Raw genomic sequence first — 17974 nt, 5'->3', positions numbered from 1 at the left:
CATGTGTTCATGCGTATGCCCAGAGGCTGTACTGTGTACACCATAGCCGAGAGATGGGTGTCGCAATGCCGATGCTGCGGGCTAGCGGCGGACCAACGTCATCACCGACGCGACCAATCACAAGTGTTCCCACTCCGACCACGTTTCCTTCGCCAATGTAAGCATTGCCGCAACGCGACACCATCACTACTTCGTGAATGGGACTTCTCAACTCTCAGATGGGGGCACGCAGTATTTGCTAGTTTTTCGATCGCTTCGATACAGCACGATGGGCCGACTTAAGCTCTACGTCACGGTAAAAACGCCTCCCCCTCACTGACAGTACATGCCAATGCTCACATGCCTAGGGCTCGGCCGTTATGGCCAACATCGTGCTTATGCGCGCGTACTATGAGCGTCCAAACTTCTATTCGGCTGCCGTCTACATTTCCCAGAGCACCGGCTCTTTGATGTTCTTGGTCAACCTGATGCTCATTGTAGCTGCGAGCGTTGGCTATGGACTACAGCGGCTCTTCTACGGACCTCTCCGGCCCATCGAGACGGAGCAGCTGTACGACAAGGCATGGTTTGCTGTCAGTGAGACATTGTTGGCTATGACAATTTTCAGAGACGATATCGGTATATGGTTCTTTACAATGTTCCTCTGCTTGCTTGCGGGCAAGGTTTGGCAGTGGATTGGAGAGGGGCGAGTCGAGTTCCTGGAACAACAACCGCCAGCGAACCCAAGACTGTTCCACACTCGTTTGATGAGCTCCCTGCTGCTCTCGGTCGGTTTCGACATCTTCATGATGCAATACTGTATCGACTCAATCCTCTCTGAGGCCCGGCCTGGCGTCATGGTCATGTTTGGTTTCGAATACGTCCTCCTAGCTATCGCATCGATATCGACCTTGTTGCGATACTCACTCTCACTCGTCGAACTGTTCATGACACAGCGCCAGGAAAGGGCACGTGAGGAAGCCCGCAGGATCGCCAGCGAGCTAGCACGTCAACAAGCTGCAGCTGGTGGAACTGAAGCGCCTGTCGAGGTGGACGATGATGACGATGAGGGTGATGTACCCGGGTGGGAAGAAAAGGGCCGCTGGGTCTTCTACCTGGATCTAGCGACAGACTTTGTCAAGTCAGTCGTGTACATGGGCTTCTTCATCATTCTCATGACATTCTACGGCATTCCTATTCATATCATGAGGGATTTGTTCATGTCTCTTCGGTCTTTGATCAAGAGAATTAACGATTTCGTCCAGTACCGAAACGCAACTCGCGACATGAACACACGGTACCCCGATGCGACAGCCGAAGAACTCGAGCGAGAGAATACCTGCATTGTTTGCCGTGAAGAGATGCGACCGTGGAATCAGCCTGGTGCGGATGGCGCGCAGCAGGGCCGCAGGATGGATGAGCGACAACGCCCAAAGAAACTCCCATGCGGTCACATCTTACACTTTAGCTGTCTGCGTAGTTGGCTCGAGAGACAGCAAGTGTGTCCAACGTGCCGCAGACCTGTTCTTACTTCGGCAGCCACTCCCAACACTCAACGCAACAACCAGGCCAACCAAGGGCAACAAGGACAACAGAACCTACCGAATCGCGAGGCACTACAGGCAATGTTTGGGGGGAATGCACAGCAAGGCGGCTTTGGCGGACACCAAGGTGGTGCTGGAGGGCAGCAAGGACAGGGTCAGCCAGCAGCACCCCAGGATGGTAGACCAGCAAACGGGCCTGCAGGCAATATGCGCGTGTTCAACTTGGGCCCACTCAGGATAGCCCTCGGGAATATCCGGGTGCCACCAGGGCAGCATGACAATGCTGCTGTGCAAAACGCAATTCAGCAGATGCGACAGCAGGCTGTAGCAAACAACACGGCGCAGAACGCAGGTCAGCAAAATGTGCCTTCCGGTCAACCAACCTTTGGACAAGGCATCACTGCGAATTTTCCCACTGGGCCGATACCAGGAGCTGTTGCACTGCATCCGGCCGATATTCAAACAGACATTCTACGCATACAACAGAACATCATTGAATCGATGCGACAGCTCAACGCGCAACACGAGCAACTTGAGGTTATTCACCGGCTTCTTGACGAACTGAGCCGCCTCCGGCAAGCATCTGGGGTGACAGGGGCAACCGGTCAAGAACTACCACCTATTGCGCCGTTGAATGGACCCAACATGAACACATTTGTACCACAAGCCTATTTCGCCAGGGGACCGGTTCTGCGACAGGGCGATGCAGGTGTGCCAGAGGGTCTGACGTTGCCGGAAGGGTGGACGCTGAGGCCGATGGCACTAGCGCCACGGCCCGGACATGAGGGTGGCACAATACCAGCATCACCACATACAGAACGGTCAGGCCAAGACAGGGCTCCGTTGGCAGAGCAGACACAGTCAGCACCGGCAGCAGCAGAGTCTGGAGCAGATGTGTCTCTGGCTGGCAATGCGACGTCTCCGGGTCAAGCAGGGGCATCGGCAGTGAGGACGAGCACTTCTCAGCAAGCATCTCACTCTTCACCGAAGGCTGCGGAGCCTAGCAGTCTTGAGTCTAGCTGGAGTTTCGGTAACGTGGGGGAGAGGGCAGAAGCCGAAGGGTCGAGCTCTGCGGTTGGAGCCAGCAGTTCAGAAGGGCAGGCGGCGACGCGGAGAAGGGTGACTGTGGAGGATGGCGAAGACAGCGAGCAGTGAGGGGTAGAGTGCAGAAAGGTAGGGCGATCAAGGACGTGTACTGTGTATTGCATAGCGAGGCGTTTTGGGTGTGTACTGTAGTAGGTTTGGCGAAGGGGAGAGAGTGCCCTGTTGCTCAATAGAGCACGACAGGGCCCCCCTGCGAAATGCCACTTCATCTCTCTTGGCAACGGAGGCCCACCGCATGTCTTGACAGTGTTTTCACCTTTTGTCGCGAGAATGAGGCAATGGTGGGCCAACGAGGACAGGACGAGCGTTGCTGCACCCCACACGCAGCCTCGATGGTATGATGGCAGGAACCCACTGAGGGCCACGACACAGCGGCCGGATGTTTCATGCAGGTGTTGATGTTTACTTTGTTGTTCCCATGTCGCCGCACGTGTAGACGAGCGGTCTCGACGTCTCGAGTCGGCTCCGAGGCCAGGGTCCACTAAAGCTGACCGATGTAGCTAGCGCCAGCTGGATGGCCAATCAGCGGCGCGGACTCATGGCGGGCCAGCACACCCGGCGGCTACCAGCAGCACTCGGCTCGAAAACGGCGGCGTTGGCGGTGCTCCAGGCTTTCAATGTCGCCCAGTAACAGACGCAGGAACGCTGAAGCTGGTGCACACCCACGGGCAACCAGGCGTCGGTGCAGCGCAAGGGTTGGGCGGCCAGCGGGATAAAGTAAAGAGCCCCCGTCGCTGGGCGGCCATGTTGACGGCGACTTGACTCGACTCGACTCGACTAAACACAACTTAAGGCTAACCTGGGTGATCTGGCTTGCAGACTTGCAGATGACTCTTCATTCACCCTCGCTAATGGATGCTTAGACCGCACTTTGTTTTCCTCTAGAATATTGTATACCTATCGTGCGTTTCCCTCTCTTTCTCTTCAGTTCCACTCTGCTTTGCATTCCATGGCCGTCAAATTAGACAGTGTAGGTACGCGAGCTGCGCCTAGGCCCGACGAGGCCGAGGTATCAAGCTGCGTCGCCGGTATCATAGACGCCTTCACAAATGGTTTCAACATCTTCAAGCGCCTGCGCGAAAGAAGAAAAAAGCGCAAGTCTTCACGCAAGGACAGCGACTCATCCGATGCAACCAGCTCTGCTGAGCACCAGCTCTCCAAGAGCTTACGAAGAGGGCCCGTTGAGGTGGCGGAGAAGTATGCTGAATGCTACCAAAGCAGTATCGGCGCGCGTTTCGCAAAGGGCGATGGTGAGTACTACTAGAACAACAACTTCAAAAAAAAAAGACAATGGCATTGTACGATATGCTAACAGCCAGACAGCCATTGCACACGCAGCCCTTGCAGAGACATTGATCAAACTAAACACAGGCCTTGTTGCCATCATTGCATCTTTTCTCGACCATGAGCACAAAAACGGAAAGAGCCACCTAGACCTAGACTACAAGTCGCTGACCCACCTTTCCGACGCCTCCCGCCGTGAGGCTCTGCTCAGCCTAACCCAACTCTACCTGCGATTAAGCCAGGCCCACGCCCAGATCCACAGAATTGCTGCTGCTGTCTGTCTACGCTGTGGAACTACTAAACATCATGATTGCTCCTCACGCAGCGCCAGCCCCGAGAAGGAGCGGAAGAAGCGGTCAAGCTCTTCGGCTACCCGCACACGCTCCCTCGGCCCAGTAGTCACCCGCATGCCCATCAGACAAGGACGCACCAGTCATCCTCACCTTGCCATGATGAGGCCAAGGGCAAGTCGCAAGGCTACTTCATCAAGCAACAGCTCTAGTGCGGTCAAGTCAACCTCCAGCTCATCCCGCACTACTTCACCCATGTCCTCTCCCCAGCCAAAGAAACTTCAAATGGCTTCGCCTGAGCTAAAGAAGGCCCACACAGCACCCCAATTGCCTCTGTATGTGCCTGTCGATCCTCTGGAGCTTCAGACCACTGGTGTCTTCAAGGGCACCCTAGGCAGTGCCCCAACAAAGACCAGCCGTGTCAAGCAACGCGTTGATTCCTTCCAAGATCCACGTGAGCCATGGCCTCAGGAACATCTCTCCCATACCATCACCAAATCCCCTACGCCAAAGCCAGTCCCGGTATCAAAGCCTGCCGTAGCACCAAAGCCCGTCGCAGCACCAAAGCGTGCCCCGACACCAAAACATGTTCACGAACCTACCCCCAAACTTCCAACATTTGCTCCTGCGCCCCGCCGGTCTGCCACTCCCACTCCCACTGCTTCTGCTTCTGCTTCTGCGCCACCCAAACCTCCTGTTCCATCCAAGCCAGAGTATCTAACTCCACCACCACTACTTGACCACGCCCCCGCAACCATCCACTTCAGACGCCGCATGGAAAAGAACACACCCTCCTGCTACACCTTTGCCTCCGACAGCACAAAGATGGGAGAGATTCCTCAGCGAAAATGGTCTAGCCCCTTTGATTTTGAAAAGGCAGAACGTCTCAATGCTGAAGCTGCCCTCAGTGGTTACCCCAATCCACTGCTCAGCGCTGACAAAACTGAAAAGAGGAAGAAGCGCTTCGGCTTCATGCGTCGTGGCGAAGCCTAAACAAAACAACCTTTTGAGAGCTTGTTGACCGAGCTGCCTCTGATTGGTTGCTTGTATAACAACTATTTTTCTTCTTGTCATATTATTGGTTTTGCACTTTTTTTTCTTTCCTACTTTACTTTTCATGTTTCATCGGCGTTCGGTTGGCTTTTGGATTTCTTCTCTCAATCTCCTGTGGCGACTTGCCCTGCATTTCTCCATTGCTGCTTTTTTTTTCTCTCTCCTCTCTCCACCATCTGGCCGTTGGAGGCCCGGTAATGATGCTTTTTACGATTCTCACGATAACGAACTCGACGAAGGTTATGTCCTTTTCCTTTTGTTTGTTGTCGATTTTCCATATACCCAACTATATACCCATGATCCTTTTTTGGGATTTCTCTCGCGAGTTACTTACATAATATTGGCTTTTCGGTATATCGGGTATTAGGAAACTTAATTAGAATTTAACCTTTTTGGCGATGGTCGCCAACATAAAAAATACTTGCAAGACTTAGAATGTGTGATGTCTATGATTTGTATTTTTGAGATTCAATCTTAGTGCTGGCGCTTCGGGCCATTTGTTTATCCTCTGCCCATGCATGCGTTGACTTGCCATATCACTCAAGACTAAGATTAACATTCTATTCTCCAAGTGTAATAGATCAGTAATCATAGTGTCCTCGCCCGTGGATGCTGATGTAAACATGAGCAATCAACATGTGTGGCACATTAAGCATACCGTTTAGGGCTACTCGGTTAACGAACCCAAATATGGCTGCACCCATGATCAGATGAAAGAAGACCTAGCTTTCTATTGGCAGATTCTCTCGTATTCCCGGACGCCGTCGTTCACCGGAAGCTCTACTGCCTGTTTCCTGGCGCTCGGCAAAGGCACGTCACGGGATAGGTTCTAGACGCCTTAACGAAGCGCCAGCTGCTGAACCTCGCCGACACGTGGCATCGATAGCCGAAGTTTTAGAGCTAGGGGTGCGCCACTGAACAAAGCAAGTTTACCAAGGTTTCGCGGTGAGCTTGAATGAGGCTGAGAGGTGTAGTGTGGGCTGCAGCATCTAGGCGGGAGCAGCCGCGCTAGCGGCTGCAATTGGACTAGTTTCTTTTTTTCTCGATTCTCCCCCTACAACCAAACATTCTGAAGCATCGTTCATCCAATCACCTCCACCCCTTTTGCTTAACCCCGAATTATCCACACAATGCCTGGAGCACACGATGCTACGAGAAAACGCAAAGCCGAGTCAGGCGAGCGGCAAGCTGGAGGTAACAAACGAGCCAAGGTATATGTGTTTTTTTCTTTTTTTTTCGTAAGACGGCGACATCTATGCCTGTCTTTGCAGCCTTGGCTTCACGATGCCATTTTCGTTCTGCAGCTGCAGTTTTGTTTCACAGAACCTGACTTTAATTACCTAGGGTAAGAAAAATTGGGAGATGCCCAGGAGAGACATGTCAAATCGCGCCATCCAAGCTGGGGACGCTGGCATATGGGCCACGTGCTCCATGAAGAAGGAAGCCAAATCCGTGGCTGATCTGAGAGATTTATTCCAAGAAGTGAGCCATTGCTTGATGCGCCAGCAACCGCACATTGTAGTGTTGAAAATGCTGATATTCGGTGACAGTACGCTACCAAATTGTATGGGACGACTGAATCTAGTGAGACAGCTGCAGATGACGATTCTGATTCCGAGGGAGGAGATATTGAGGCTCAGATCAACAAAGAGCTTGCCGACATGCGCAATCCAACTACCAAGCCATTGTTTACATCAGTCAAGCTTGACACTCAATGCTGTAAGAGTACCGTAGCATCTCCTCTTACCAGTACTGACCTTACAAGTGGTGTTTTTCAGGACTCGATCGCCATTGGAACCTGTGTCTTTTGTCCACAAAATTTGCCAAGATATTGCGGATGGTGCCCAGCCGAGAAATTTGAGCTACGTGAAGCGACTAACACCTATTACTGCAACCGAGAAAGCCACTCCCCAGGGTCTCGAGAGTGTTGCGAAACAAGTTTTGGCGCCTCACTTCCATGGACCGGATCAAGCGGGGAAAAAGGTTAGCCTGACCTATCGGTGTCGAATGACGCAGCATTTCCATTCAAAGCTTCTCGCTAATGTAGGGTGATCCCAGTTCGCTATACGACCATCAATTCGCAATAACAAGGAGTTCCTGAGAGACGATGTTATCAAAACGATTGCAGCTACAGTAGGCCCGGGCCACAAGGTCGACCTGAAGGGATATGATTTGCTCATAATCGTGGAGATTTACCAGGTACGAGATGGCTGCGTGGGGGGGTTAGTAAGATTTTAACAGCCGCTTACTCGTGACAGAACGTCATTGGCATGAGCGTAGTAGGCCCCGATTTTGAGAAACTCAAACGCTTCAATATTGAGGAGTTACGCCAGCCAATATCCTCCACTGCTCCAGAGATGACAAAGGACGCCAGCAAAATCACTGAAAGCAAAGAAGATGAGTGATCGCATACGAATCAATCGGCATGTTCTATGGACTGTCACTTTCAGGCCAAGACGCTAGCGCATCAATGTCCATAAACAACAAATCCTCCGACTGTGGCTATTGTGGCTTGGAGGTGGAGTAGCACATGTGAAACAACGGAAGGCCTTGTATGACTATGTGAAGAGCATAGCTGCTATGTAAGTGCTGACTCCACGCGTCAGCTCTTTGTTGCGACTCGTCTCCGACATATCGGATTTACACATCAGCTTCACGGACGGGTTGAAGGCCCATCACACCAATGACGGAAGGGTATCCGATATAGTCAAGGATGGTTGAAGGGCTCTACCCTGATGCAAAAGACGCCACGTCAATGTTGACTCTGTATCAATTGTTAACATCACGCTGATCGTAATACCTTCTCCTCATAACCTACACGATATTCAAAAATCCATCGATTGCCTCTCCAATTTCATCAGCATGTACTAAGCGGCATTAATGACTTATGCGCCTTCTGTCCTCTGGTACCCATGACAACTTCTGGATTCCGATAGGCGATCCATCAACCTAGAAGCTAACCGTATTTAGTCAACATTGACGAACGCTCCTCGCGCCACACCAGCATTTAAACGAACGCCTCTCGCGTCCTTGTTCATCATGATATTCGCATATGCTAGTTTAGGCACTAGTAGAACGGTACTTGCATAACGGGTGCCGTACACGTATGAATGCCCCATAGGGCTTTTCAGCCCAAGAGCATGTAGCTGAAAGCATGGCCAACATGGCTTACACATGTGCTCAATTTGTCAATGTGCTGATGTATATTCGCGAGAGAATAGCTGAATAAAGCCAGTTTTAGGCCTAGATTCTCCTGCAGTGAGTGGTTTTTATTACACTTGATCTTGCTCGGGTTCCTCTAGTGATGGTCTTATTTCCGGTCCTTCACCGGACAGTAGTCGGGCATCGATTACGATGAGTTTAAAAAAGGAAAGGCACAGATGATGTTATAGACACGAATCATTCATTTTGCTCGGGCCGGTCCATGGCAGGGAGCAACTAGAAGCGCTTGGAGCATCTGTGGTGTGAAATGGCGCTAAACCTCCCGCCTGAACCTAGTACATGGGTAGTGAGCGGCTGATGATACATAATGCATCACCCCCCGCGACATGCTGTCATTTACAAACCCCCCAATATGAGCCGTGGCACTTATGCTGTGAAGCCTATTCGGTCTTCTACATCCACATCTTCGTCTTCGACATCGTCTGCGTCTTCATCTCTGTCAAGAGCGTCTATCCAGACTACCGTCACTACACTCGACACCTCGAGCATACAACGACTGATTCGAACAGTATATCGATCGTCAAAAGTCACAGTTCAACAGGTGGAAGTAATCCAAGGCTATCTTGGGCAGATATACATCACTAGACTTGCAGATGGCAACAGTCTGGTGCTCAAGTGCCCACCAGCACACAATGTTCGACTCCTCCGCCACGAGAAACACATTCTGGATACCGAACGCAAGACACTCGAGATGATCCGCGAATACACCCGAATACCCGTTCCACAACTCATCACATACGACACTCACAGCTCAACACTCGGGCGGCCGTTTCTCCTAATGAGCCACATACCCGGCCGGCGACTCTCAGAACTCGCACCGTACCTTACCCCCAGCGAACGCAATGCAATCGATCACACCATGGGCATGCACCTGCGCTCACTGACGGCACTATCAGCGCCCCAATTCGGGCAGGCCCACCGCGTCTTGGCCAAGAAAGGCAGTACGACCTGGCGCGAAGCGTTCCTCGGACTGCTCGAGTCGACGCTGCGCGACGCAGAAGACATGCTGGTCAACCTGCATTCGGAGAGCATCCGCTACTGGATCGGCAAGCACGCGCACCATTTGGATAAAGTGACGGAGCCGCGCCTCGTCGCGCCCAATGTGTGCAACGCAGATAATATTTTGCTCGACGAGCATACCAGGCTCGTTGTTGGCCTCGTCGGCTTCTCCAATATCATCTGGGGTGATCCACTTATGAGCGGCGGTATGGCGGACGCTAGTGAGGCGTTTTTGACGGGCTTGGGTGAGTGTGCGCCGAGGACAGGGTCTGCACAGGTTAGGGTTTTGATGTGAGTTCTCTTTTTGCTACATTTCTTCCGTAGTATAAACTGCGAGTATAGTACGCCCGGATTCAGATTTACCCCGAACTCCCCCTCCCCCCATCCCATTCCAACCTCGACTTTAGTTCACTCGACGGGGTTTCACAAAAACTGATGGAGATAAAAAAATTCTAGATACAGGATTTACAGGGCTACGCTGCGTCTTGTGGCACACCACTATCGGCTGCATGACGGCACTGACGAGCTTGATGCACGCCGCGAGTTGAGCACTGCGCTCAACTTGCTTGCGGCCGTCTGATATGATTGTGGAATCTTACGAATCAGGGCAAAGGACAAAGCCCACCATGGGGTAAGACGCAAGAGAGACAAGAGGACGGCAGAAGAGAGGACTGGGGGGAGGGGTGCGTGTGTGTGCTTTGACGTAGCGTTGCATATTCGATGTAATTTTCAATTGGCGTTTCAGCAAGCGAGTCAGCCGCTGGCATGGTCATGCGTAAGTGTTGTCCAGGGAATCGGGCGTTTTTGTCTCTATTTCTTAGACGGGTCGGATAAAGGGCTGGGTTGCTATGTACTTCATTGCTAGGATAGATGGGGTTTGGGCGTTTTTCAGGGCGTATGTATGGGGAGGGTTTGGAAAGAAGTCTTATTTTTTTTTTAAAGTTTGTATGCGATATGCAGCCGTTGTTGTGTGTACCTGGCGACTGGATTAAAGAGCGAGATGGAGAGAAGGGAGGACAAAAAAATATGCAACATGCATGTATGTGTGCATGCGCGTGTGCTTGCTTCCCTCTCTCTCCCGCAGTGCAGTCCACCGTTTCCGTCATGTACCCACGCGCATTACCCGCTTCACAGAAAGGAGCATGTGCTTTCACGGACAACACGTACGGGTTACGTAGTCAAGAAGGGGGGAAACTTGAACTGAGCGATGTAACGGTACTTGACTTTACTGGGGGTTTCGTATACGCAGAATTTCGGGAGCCCCGACCACCTGCCATTTCCACATACCCGGGATTGTTCTCCAAAGTCTGTCTAATTGCCGTCGTATGACAGCATGGCACATACATCAGACAAACCATTACAACAAAACATAAAGCTTACACCGTATCCTTCCTCCCCTCCTTCCCTGCCACCCCCTGCTCGCTAATCCCTCATCACAATCAGGGCTACTAAGCCGATTCTGCAAGAACCCCCATATACCGATCAAATAGTTGAATCTCCGCTACGGAGTCCCCCCATGCTAGTCCCTAGCCCCCTAGCCCGTTGCCATGCTCGCTTCTCGGGACGCCGGTACCGCTCAGAGGTCCAGAAGCACAAGAAAACGAGCAGGGCTAGGCGAACGTTTAAGATTCCGGGGCACCGATACGAAGGACGAAAAGGCAAACAGAAAACAACTGAGAGGAGCAATGATTGACCATTTCTTCCTCCCACACCGTTCCTGTTCTTTTTTACACATGGCTATGGTAAGTGATACCGGGCCAAGACACAAATCCTTTGCACCAAACGCAAGGAAGCGGTCGAACATGGGCGAAGAGATGGGGAGGGAGGGAGAGGGGGGCATAGTACACCGCTATGTAGCATACGCATACGTACGCCCCGCATCATCAACCACCACCACCATCCACCATCCACCATCCACCAACCACTTCCCTAAGTTTCTCGCTCTCGCACTCGCCCAAACTCGCTTCCTCTGAACACAAATGCAAAACGCGGCCATACCCACGCGCCCCTAGTCCTTAGTCCTCAACCCTTTCCCACCAATCACTCCTAAACCACCCTTCCTGCGCGTCCACCGCAATCGCAATCGCTCAAAAGGCAAAGGAAGAAAAAAATCGCCTACCCCTGCTCTCTCCCCTCCCCACTTCTTATGCTACCACTCCTCGCTCACCCATACCCCGGTCTCCCTTCCTCTTCTTTCTAGAAAACATACACGCGGGTCGCTGGTGTCCCCCTTAGCGCGCGCTCTTCCCACATCGTCATCATCCTCATCAGCATCATCGTCAACCCTTGTTTTCCTCTTTTCCATTTCGGTAAACCGACATACCCAGCGTAACTCTCATATCATCATCATCATCATCCTAAGACCCGATGATACCATTTAATCCCACCCCCTCCACGAATTTCTTAAATCATACTAATAAACCCCATTCCTTAAATTGAAATCGCTGGTAGGAAAAAAAAACAAGGAGTAACTAAACCCATAACCTTTTTTTTATTCAAGACTTGGAAGCGGGAATAAAACATACATGCATCAGCAGCCCCCTCCCCCCTTCCCCTTCAAGAACACACAGCAAAAAAAAATCGACAAGGGTGGGCGGGTAAGTAGTCAGTTTTGGAGCGAGCGAGCGAGCGAGCGGTGGGGAACGAAAGGTCGCCCCGGTCGCAGCCAGGCGAGGCGAGGATGGGTAGCCGGGTGGGTGGGTTCTTTTCTTTCGCTAGATTATACCCAGTTGGGATTAGTGTGGGTAGGGGTTAGCGAGCGAGGTGGGAGGGGTGGGTGGGCAGGTGGTGAGTGCCCAGGTTGAGTAGGTGGGGGGAGAGGAAAGGGGATGGAGTGATGGATGGAGGGTTTGGGCATTGGAAGGTTGGGAAGGGTAAGGGTAGGGTTAGGTAGGGCGGTTGTGGTTGGTGGGTTGGTTGGTCGTGGATGCTAGGGGTCCTGGTTTATGTTACTTCCTGCAGATATGTGTCTATGGTGGCGCTTTTCGGATAATTTGTCTAGAGGCGTTTTGGTTGGTCCTGCGGTTGGAAAATGGGTGGTTATATCGTGAGTTAATTTTTTTTTGACTTCGCATTGCCGCTGGTTCCGCATCTTTGGTTATGGAAGTGAATGCGTGCGGAGTTCTGTTTCGCTTTACCCCCCATTGTTGAAATGCATACGTATAGTTTATATTGTGGACTCGCTTTTACTTAAGAGAAGTGGTATGGATGGAGGAAGGTGATGCAATGTAGTTGCGGGTTAGACGTGTCAAGGTGGGTGCTCAACAAGAGATAACGGGAAAGCCTTTTATTTTTTTTACATTCTATTACAGAAGGTATCTTCAACACTGTTATCACCTCAAAGACGGTCGTGTCATTGCAATATACTTCATGTCCATCTTTCCCAGCCTATAGGTTTAAAAATACCAGAGCAGAGTTGTGGCACGCATAAAAGACCAGCCTTGCACAAATTTTGTTTACACTGCTCGTTGCCAATTTGTCACCTGGACCACGAGTATTATAATGAATATTGTCACCAGTGCAGAAGCAGCTGAAATATCTAGTAGACTGAGCATGTCTAGGAACTGAAGATATTACATCCACGTCACATCACACCACTGATCCACTTGAGAAACCCATCCAACTCCTCCACATGCCAACACAAGTTACAGAGCAAAGCCGAGGTACACGATTACCCAGAAAAGACAGTTTGCTCTGCCAAGGACGAAACACGCTCAGGACAAGGTGATATAGGGTTCCATTCGATAAATGTGACGTATCACAAGCACACCTACAATTGACTGCCAATGCATGCCAACTCATCCAAGCTCATACCCCTTCAACCCACAACCCGCAAGTCCGTGCCGTTCGCTCAGGTCAACATAGTCTGTTTAGAAGTGAAATGATGTGCCGAACTCCGGTGCCGAAAGAACTTGCTGTGGTCGCTTCCCGGCGCCTTGAATGGCCAATTCATATACGCATCCAACATTTCTGTAATCATCTCCGGCGTGAGCAACCTGACCCTAAAGTGATCCATTTGCAGCCTCCCGCCCTTGTCTGGGTCCCTTAAGGTCGGGCAATTTTCCATGATATCGCGAAGTCCGTGCTGCATCTTATCAAGGGCTTCGGGAATGGTGTCCGAGGGATTAGCGTAGAGCCCGTGTATAAAGTCATGCAGCCAATCGTAATAATCGTGATATTCTGCGGTGGGCTGTGGAATAGGCTCGGTGGAGATGAGAGAGAGACGATTTGTGGGCCAAGCTTCGTTGTTATACATGGTGAGTGGTTCAAAGGGACGAGAATCCCACTGAACACGAGGCGCAGGGGGTGCCCGTAGAGCCAGGCGGTCGTCAAGCTCGGTAGCTGGAGCGCGAGCATAGTTGAGCGGCATTTTTTTGTTCGCCTCCTCCCAGCTGGCGTTTAGCTCTTCCAACTTTGCCATTTCCGCGTCTTTTTGGGGCTCATCCTTCATGCGGAGAATCTTGCCTTCGAGTTCATATATGGCCTCACCAATATCGGCTATCGCTTCAATTTGTGATTTAAGCCTTTGGGTGAAATTGACCTGTGCACAATCTGCAAGATATTTACGAATTCGATCCTTGGCAGGATGGTCTTCAGGCACCATGTTCTTGCGCATCCTGGAATCTTTTCCTTTGGAAATTTCGATATTAGGATATTGCTGTCGTATGAATTTTTCGGTTTCATAGTGTTCAATAAGTCCTTCACTCAGTAGACCGGTGGTCGACTTTCCCGCTAGTTGTTGCTCATGGAGATACTCTTGTATCTCGCCACTTTTAATCATGCCTGTGCCATTCGAGATGCGCTCAATATCGGCAGCAAACTCATGGACAAGATCGCGCCGATGCGGTGGAAGCTCCATGCCTAGTTCTTTACCTCTTCTCAGAGCACGAATAGTGCTCTCAATGGCATATTGAGGTTCACGTCCTGAAGATCCTTTGCCCAATCTGCGCGGAGTTTGGGTCCCGTTCACAAATACTTGGATGTTGTGAGACATCTCCATGAATCGATTCGTTTTGTACATCGTGCTGATAGAATCAGCCATTGAAGTACCAAAATCCTCTTGTTGCACCCAGAAAAGTGTGCGAACAAGACCGTAGGCATGGAACAGCTCGTTGCTCCGAGCAGCAGCACTGAGGTGGTAATGAACTTGTTTGGCCATTGAGTCAAACCCAAGACCGGTCATGGGAGGGTCCCAAACCAGAGACCCTGTCACCAGTAGTGTGTTGTTCGGTTCTTGAGCCTTTGGATCGCGTGAATCTCGTATCGTCTGTTGAGGAAAGACCCCCTCGGCGACCATGTCGGTGTATGTGTTGAGATCAGTCGGATCTTTCTCTATGAGCGAGTACTTGGAGTCGGGCGCGCTAAGCAGAGGTTCGAGGAAGTCCTTGAATCTATCGAAGCGGGGCTCGAGCAGCACATGGCTTCGTGGCTGAAGGTAGTCGTGAAGCTTCTGTGACCAGAGCCCAGCGCCAGGATTGATGTCGAGGATGTCACAGCCCTTGTGCTTTTCCAAGGTGGGGCCAGCGTAGTTGATCACATCATCTATACAGATTTTGCATCAGTATCAGCCTAGTTAATTGTATGCTCTAAAGAGGGCGCGACGTACCACACAGATCAGGACTTACAATTTGTGCTCTGACGTGAACGCCGCCAGACTTGGCCGAGGGACCTGTGTTTGCGCCTCTCTTTCTCTTGACTTTGGGTTCGAGGGATGGGTGTATCAATTCCTTCATGGTGTGGCTCAAGGGATACTTCTCATCTGTCGCCAGCTTCTCTTCGGACCAGTAACTCTGCACACCCTTTGGGCGCCCACGCTTGCCACCATTTTTGGCGGTAACAAAGCGCGTCTGGCCCTGTGGCAGAAGAGATATATGTGATCGCCATATGTTGCGCGATATCGTCGGGCGTATGCGAATCATCAAGGCGTGCGATGGGTTAATTGATCCGCTCTGCCATAAAGTTGTATGCCGCGGGGATTTGCATCACTTTGAGGTAACGCGCTTATCTACACGTGATCACGCGTGCTATAGCAGCCCTGTGACTTGCCTATATGCCCCACTTGTGTAGCTTGCCAAATAATGGTCATGGTCACGTCAGAGAATAGGAGGACAGAAAAAAAAGCTACCTGTTTCATTAGATAACGCAGCTCGCTTAGTGGTATGCAATGCAGTTGTCTCAGAACAGAAGGTGGCTCCACCCAGGACAGCGCACAATGAGGCCTCCAACGCGGCTACAATATGTAGTGTACGCTACCCCTCCGTTTCACCATGACACAGACATCCCATAGCAATATTCTCATCATAGGTGCCGGATCATGGGGGTGTTCAATTGCCCTCGAGCTCGCCCGGCGTGGCTACACTTCCATCACTGTACTGGACGGCAGCCCATTCCCTTCTGCCATCTCGGCTGGCAACGACTTGAACAAGATTGCCGAAGAAGCAAACGAGCCATCTGACTCTGACAGCAATGAGGACTACTTCTGGAACCGCATAACTCAACTTTCAATGGACGCTTGGAAATACGACCCCGTTTTCTCATCCTTCTACCATGATACTGGCTTCATCATGGCAGCTGTAGGCGACGAAGCATACAAACGTTGCGTGGAGTATGCAAAAGGAGAGAAGATCACACCAACGGCGCTCAATACCAAAGAGGACTTCCGGCTTACGATGCCAAAGCACGTGCTGCAAGGCGAGCTTGCAGGCTGGAGAGGATTCTGGAAGAAAAGCGGCGCAGGCTGGGTGTTTGCGAGTGGCGCTCTGAAGGCCATGTACAATGAGGCAGTAAGATTTGGTGTGAGCTTTGTAACAGGAACCACAGGAAAAGTTCAGGAATTACTCTACAACTCAGACAAGAGTCATGTCACAGGAGTGAGGGTCGTAGATGGTACCGAGTATGCAGCGAAACAGACCATACTGGCAGCCGGCGCAAACAGCGACCTGCTTGTGGACCTTGAGCAGCAACTTCGACCTACAGCCTGGACACTGGCACACATACCTCTCTCCGTCGAGGAGGTAGAGGGTTACCGTAACTTACCCGTACTGTATGGCGTAGATCGAGGCTTCTTCATTGAGCCAGACATCGAAAACCACGAGATGAAGCTCTGCGACGAACACCCGGGTTACATAAATCCGATTTACAACAATGGCAAGATGCGGTCCGTTCCGTTTGCCCGTCATCAAATTCCCAAGGACTCCGAATCACGTATGCGTCTTCTTCTTTCAGAGACAATGCCACAACTCTCCGAACGCAGCTTCAGCTTCGCACGTATATGTTGGGACGCAGATACAGTTGATCGTGTGTTTCTCATTGACAGGCATCCCGTGATATCAAACTTGATTGTTGCCGTTGGAGGTTCTGGAAACGGATTCATGGCATGTCCTGCCATTGGATCACTGGTCGCTGACGTGATTGAAAATAAGGGAGAAGAGAGGTTGAGGAAGGCAATGAGATGGCGACCAGAGATAAGCGTAGAACGAGATTGGTGGGATACGCAGGGCAGGTACGGCGGTCGTGACAAAGTGATGGATTTTCGAGATGTGGAAGAGTGGACTCCAGCAACTGCGTAAAATGTCTGTCTGAGGTCAGCGCAACAGAAATTGCGTCACCTCAAGTTCAAGGTCAGCATTGCTTGTGTTATAATCGCCTCTCAGATCTGGAAGTATACTCACTGGGACTTGCACCGATGCAGAGGATGATGTGCAGACAAGTACCAGGAATCAACCAGATTGAAGCAAACAATGACAAAAAGCTAGGTTCCTCTATCTTCTGTTCTTTTTGTTTAGGAGTTCTACTCATTGTGCACTGCAGGCGGGGTCAAAGCTTCAGAGTACGGTTTGTGCCAATTGTGTGCTTGATGTTGAACTTTGTCATTGCACAATCAACTGCCGAGTCCAAAAACCTTGCAGTACAGCACTGTGACATATTCCGAAGGGTACGTTTCCGATGGAACCGGAGCTCAGAGCTTGGGCTAAGCCCACTGCGGTCCGAACTCTGCACTTTGTTAGTGTAGGGACCCTAGTACGATCGGGAGTTGTTTCTTACACGCTCACCGACGCGGCACTGCTACTACGCAGGGAATATAATTTCGGCGGCCCCGTAGTAAGGAGGACATTGATGCCTGGTTTCCAAGTAGGTAATACCAAAGATGGGTTTGTGTTTCGGCGCTGTGAGGGATGAGATTGAGGCTGTGCGGGAAAGATGAACACCGCCACGTTTCACCGCTACCATGACGTTTCCACCTTGATTTTCCTGTGTTAAGATGAGTCTTAAAAGGCGGTGGTGTCTAATAATAGGATGTAGTGGCGGTAGAGCCGATTCTGCGTTGAGAGACTGAAAGAGGTTGGGAATGACGAGATCGAGATAGTCAATCTGATAAATTCGAAGCTTGATTGGCTACTTAGAAAAAGTCTCTATTCGACAATCCGGTAAAGTATTCGAGTCTAGAATACAACTGTATTGACTTTGACGGCAGTTTGACTTTGGGTTTCTCTGTGATTG

At 51.0% G+C, this 17974-nt stretch overlaps 7 protein-coding genes across 7 annotated transcripts; 6 read left to right on the top strand and 1 right to left on the bottom strand.

Annotated features, from left to right (window-relative positions):
• Positions 1-359: 359 nt before the first annotated feature.
• On the top strand, positions 360-2678 carry COCCADRAFT_21338 (uncharacterized protein; the record flags this gene model as incomplete). The annotated part of the gene is made up of 1 exon (XM_007708107.1): positions 360-2678. One exon carries the CDS (start codon positions 360-362, stop codon positions 2676-2678), a length of 2319 nt encoding a protein of 772 aa, XP_007706297.1.
• An 898-nt stretch (positions 2679-3576) lies between these two features.
• Positions 3577-5194, top strand: COCCADRAFT_80874 (uncharacterized protein; the record flags this gene model as incomplete). Its single annotated transcript, XM_007708187.1, has 2 exons — positions 3577-3877; positions 3951-5194. 2 exons carry the CDS (start codon positions 3577-3579, stop codon positions 5192-5194), a joined length of 1545 nt encoding a protein of 514 aa, XP_007706377.1.
• A 1190-nt stretch (positions 5195-6384) lies between these two features.
• Positions 6385-7659, top strand: COCCADRAFT_5 (uncharacterized protein; the record flags this gene model as incomplete). The annotated part of the gene is made up of 6 exons (XM_007708069.1): positions 6385-6465; positions 6599-6736; positions 6805-6973; positions 7020-7237; positions 7313-7453; positions 7513-7659. 6 exons carry the CDS (start codon positions 6385-6387, stop codon positions 7657-7659), a joined length of 894 nt encoding a protein of 297 aa, XP_007706259.1.
• Positions 7660-8783: 1124 nt separating this feature from the next.
• Positions 8784-10055, top strand: COCCADRAFT_21335 (uncharacterized protein; the record flags this gene model as incomplete). Its single annotated transcript, XM_007708106.1, has 2 exons — positions 8784-9766; positions 9947-10055. 2 exons carry the CDS (start codon positions 8784-8786, stop codon positions 10053-10055), a joined length of 1092 nt encoding a protein of 363 aa, XP_007706296.1.
• Positions 10056-13325: 3270 nt separating this feature from the next.
• On the bottom strand, positions 13326-15393 carry COCCADRAFT_80692 (uncharacterized protein; the record flags this gene model as incomplete). The annotated part of the gene is made up of 2 exons (XM_007708186.1): positions 13326-15016; positions 15081-15393. The coding sequence occupies 2 exons, from the start codon at positions 15391-15393 to the stop codon at positions 13326-13328; spliced, it is 2004 nt and encodes a 667-aa protein (XP_007706376.1).
• A 348-nt stretch (positions 15394-15741) lies between these two features.
• Positions 15742-17043, top strand: COCCADRAFT_31624 (uncharacterized protein; the record flags this gene model as incomplete). Its single annotated transcript, XM_007708138.1, has 1 exon — positions 15742-17043. The coding sequence occupies one exon, from the start codon at positions 15742-15744 to the stop codon at positions 17041-17043; it is 1302 nt and encodes a 433-aa protein (XP_007706328.1).
• Positions 17044-17171: 128 nt separating this feature from the next.
• COCCADRAFT_80549 (uncharacterized protein) lies at positions 17172-17481 on the top strand (the record flags this gene model as incomplete). The annotated part of the gene is made up of 2 exons (XM_007708185.1): positions 17172-17412; positions 17450-17481. The coding sequence occupies 2 exons, from the start codon at positions 17172-17174 to the stop codon at positions 17479-17481; spliced, it is 273 nt and encodes a 90-aa protein (XP_007706375.1).
• Positions 17482-17974: the final 493 nt, after the last annotated feature.

Source organism: Bipolaris zeicola (genome assembly GCF_000523435.1).
Source record: "Bipolaris zeicola 26-R-13 unplaced genomic scaffold scaffold_0, whole genome shotgun sequence".
Taxonomy (NCBI): domain Eukaryota; kingdom Fungi; phylum Ascomycota; class Dothideomycetes; order Pleosporales; family Pleosporaceae; genus Bipolaris; species Bipolaris zeicola.
The sequence above is the reverse complement of the archived record's forward strand: the minus strand, read 5'-3'. Positions and strand labels throughout refer to the sequence as shown.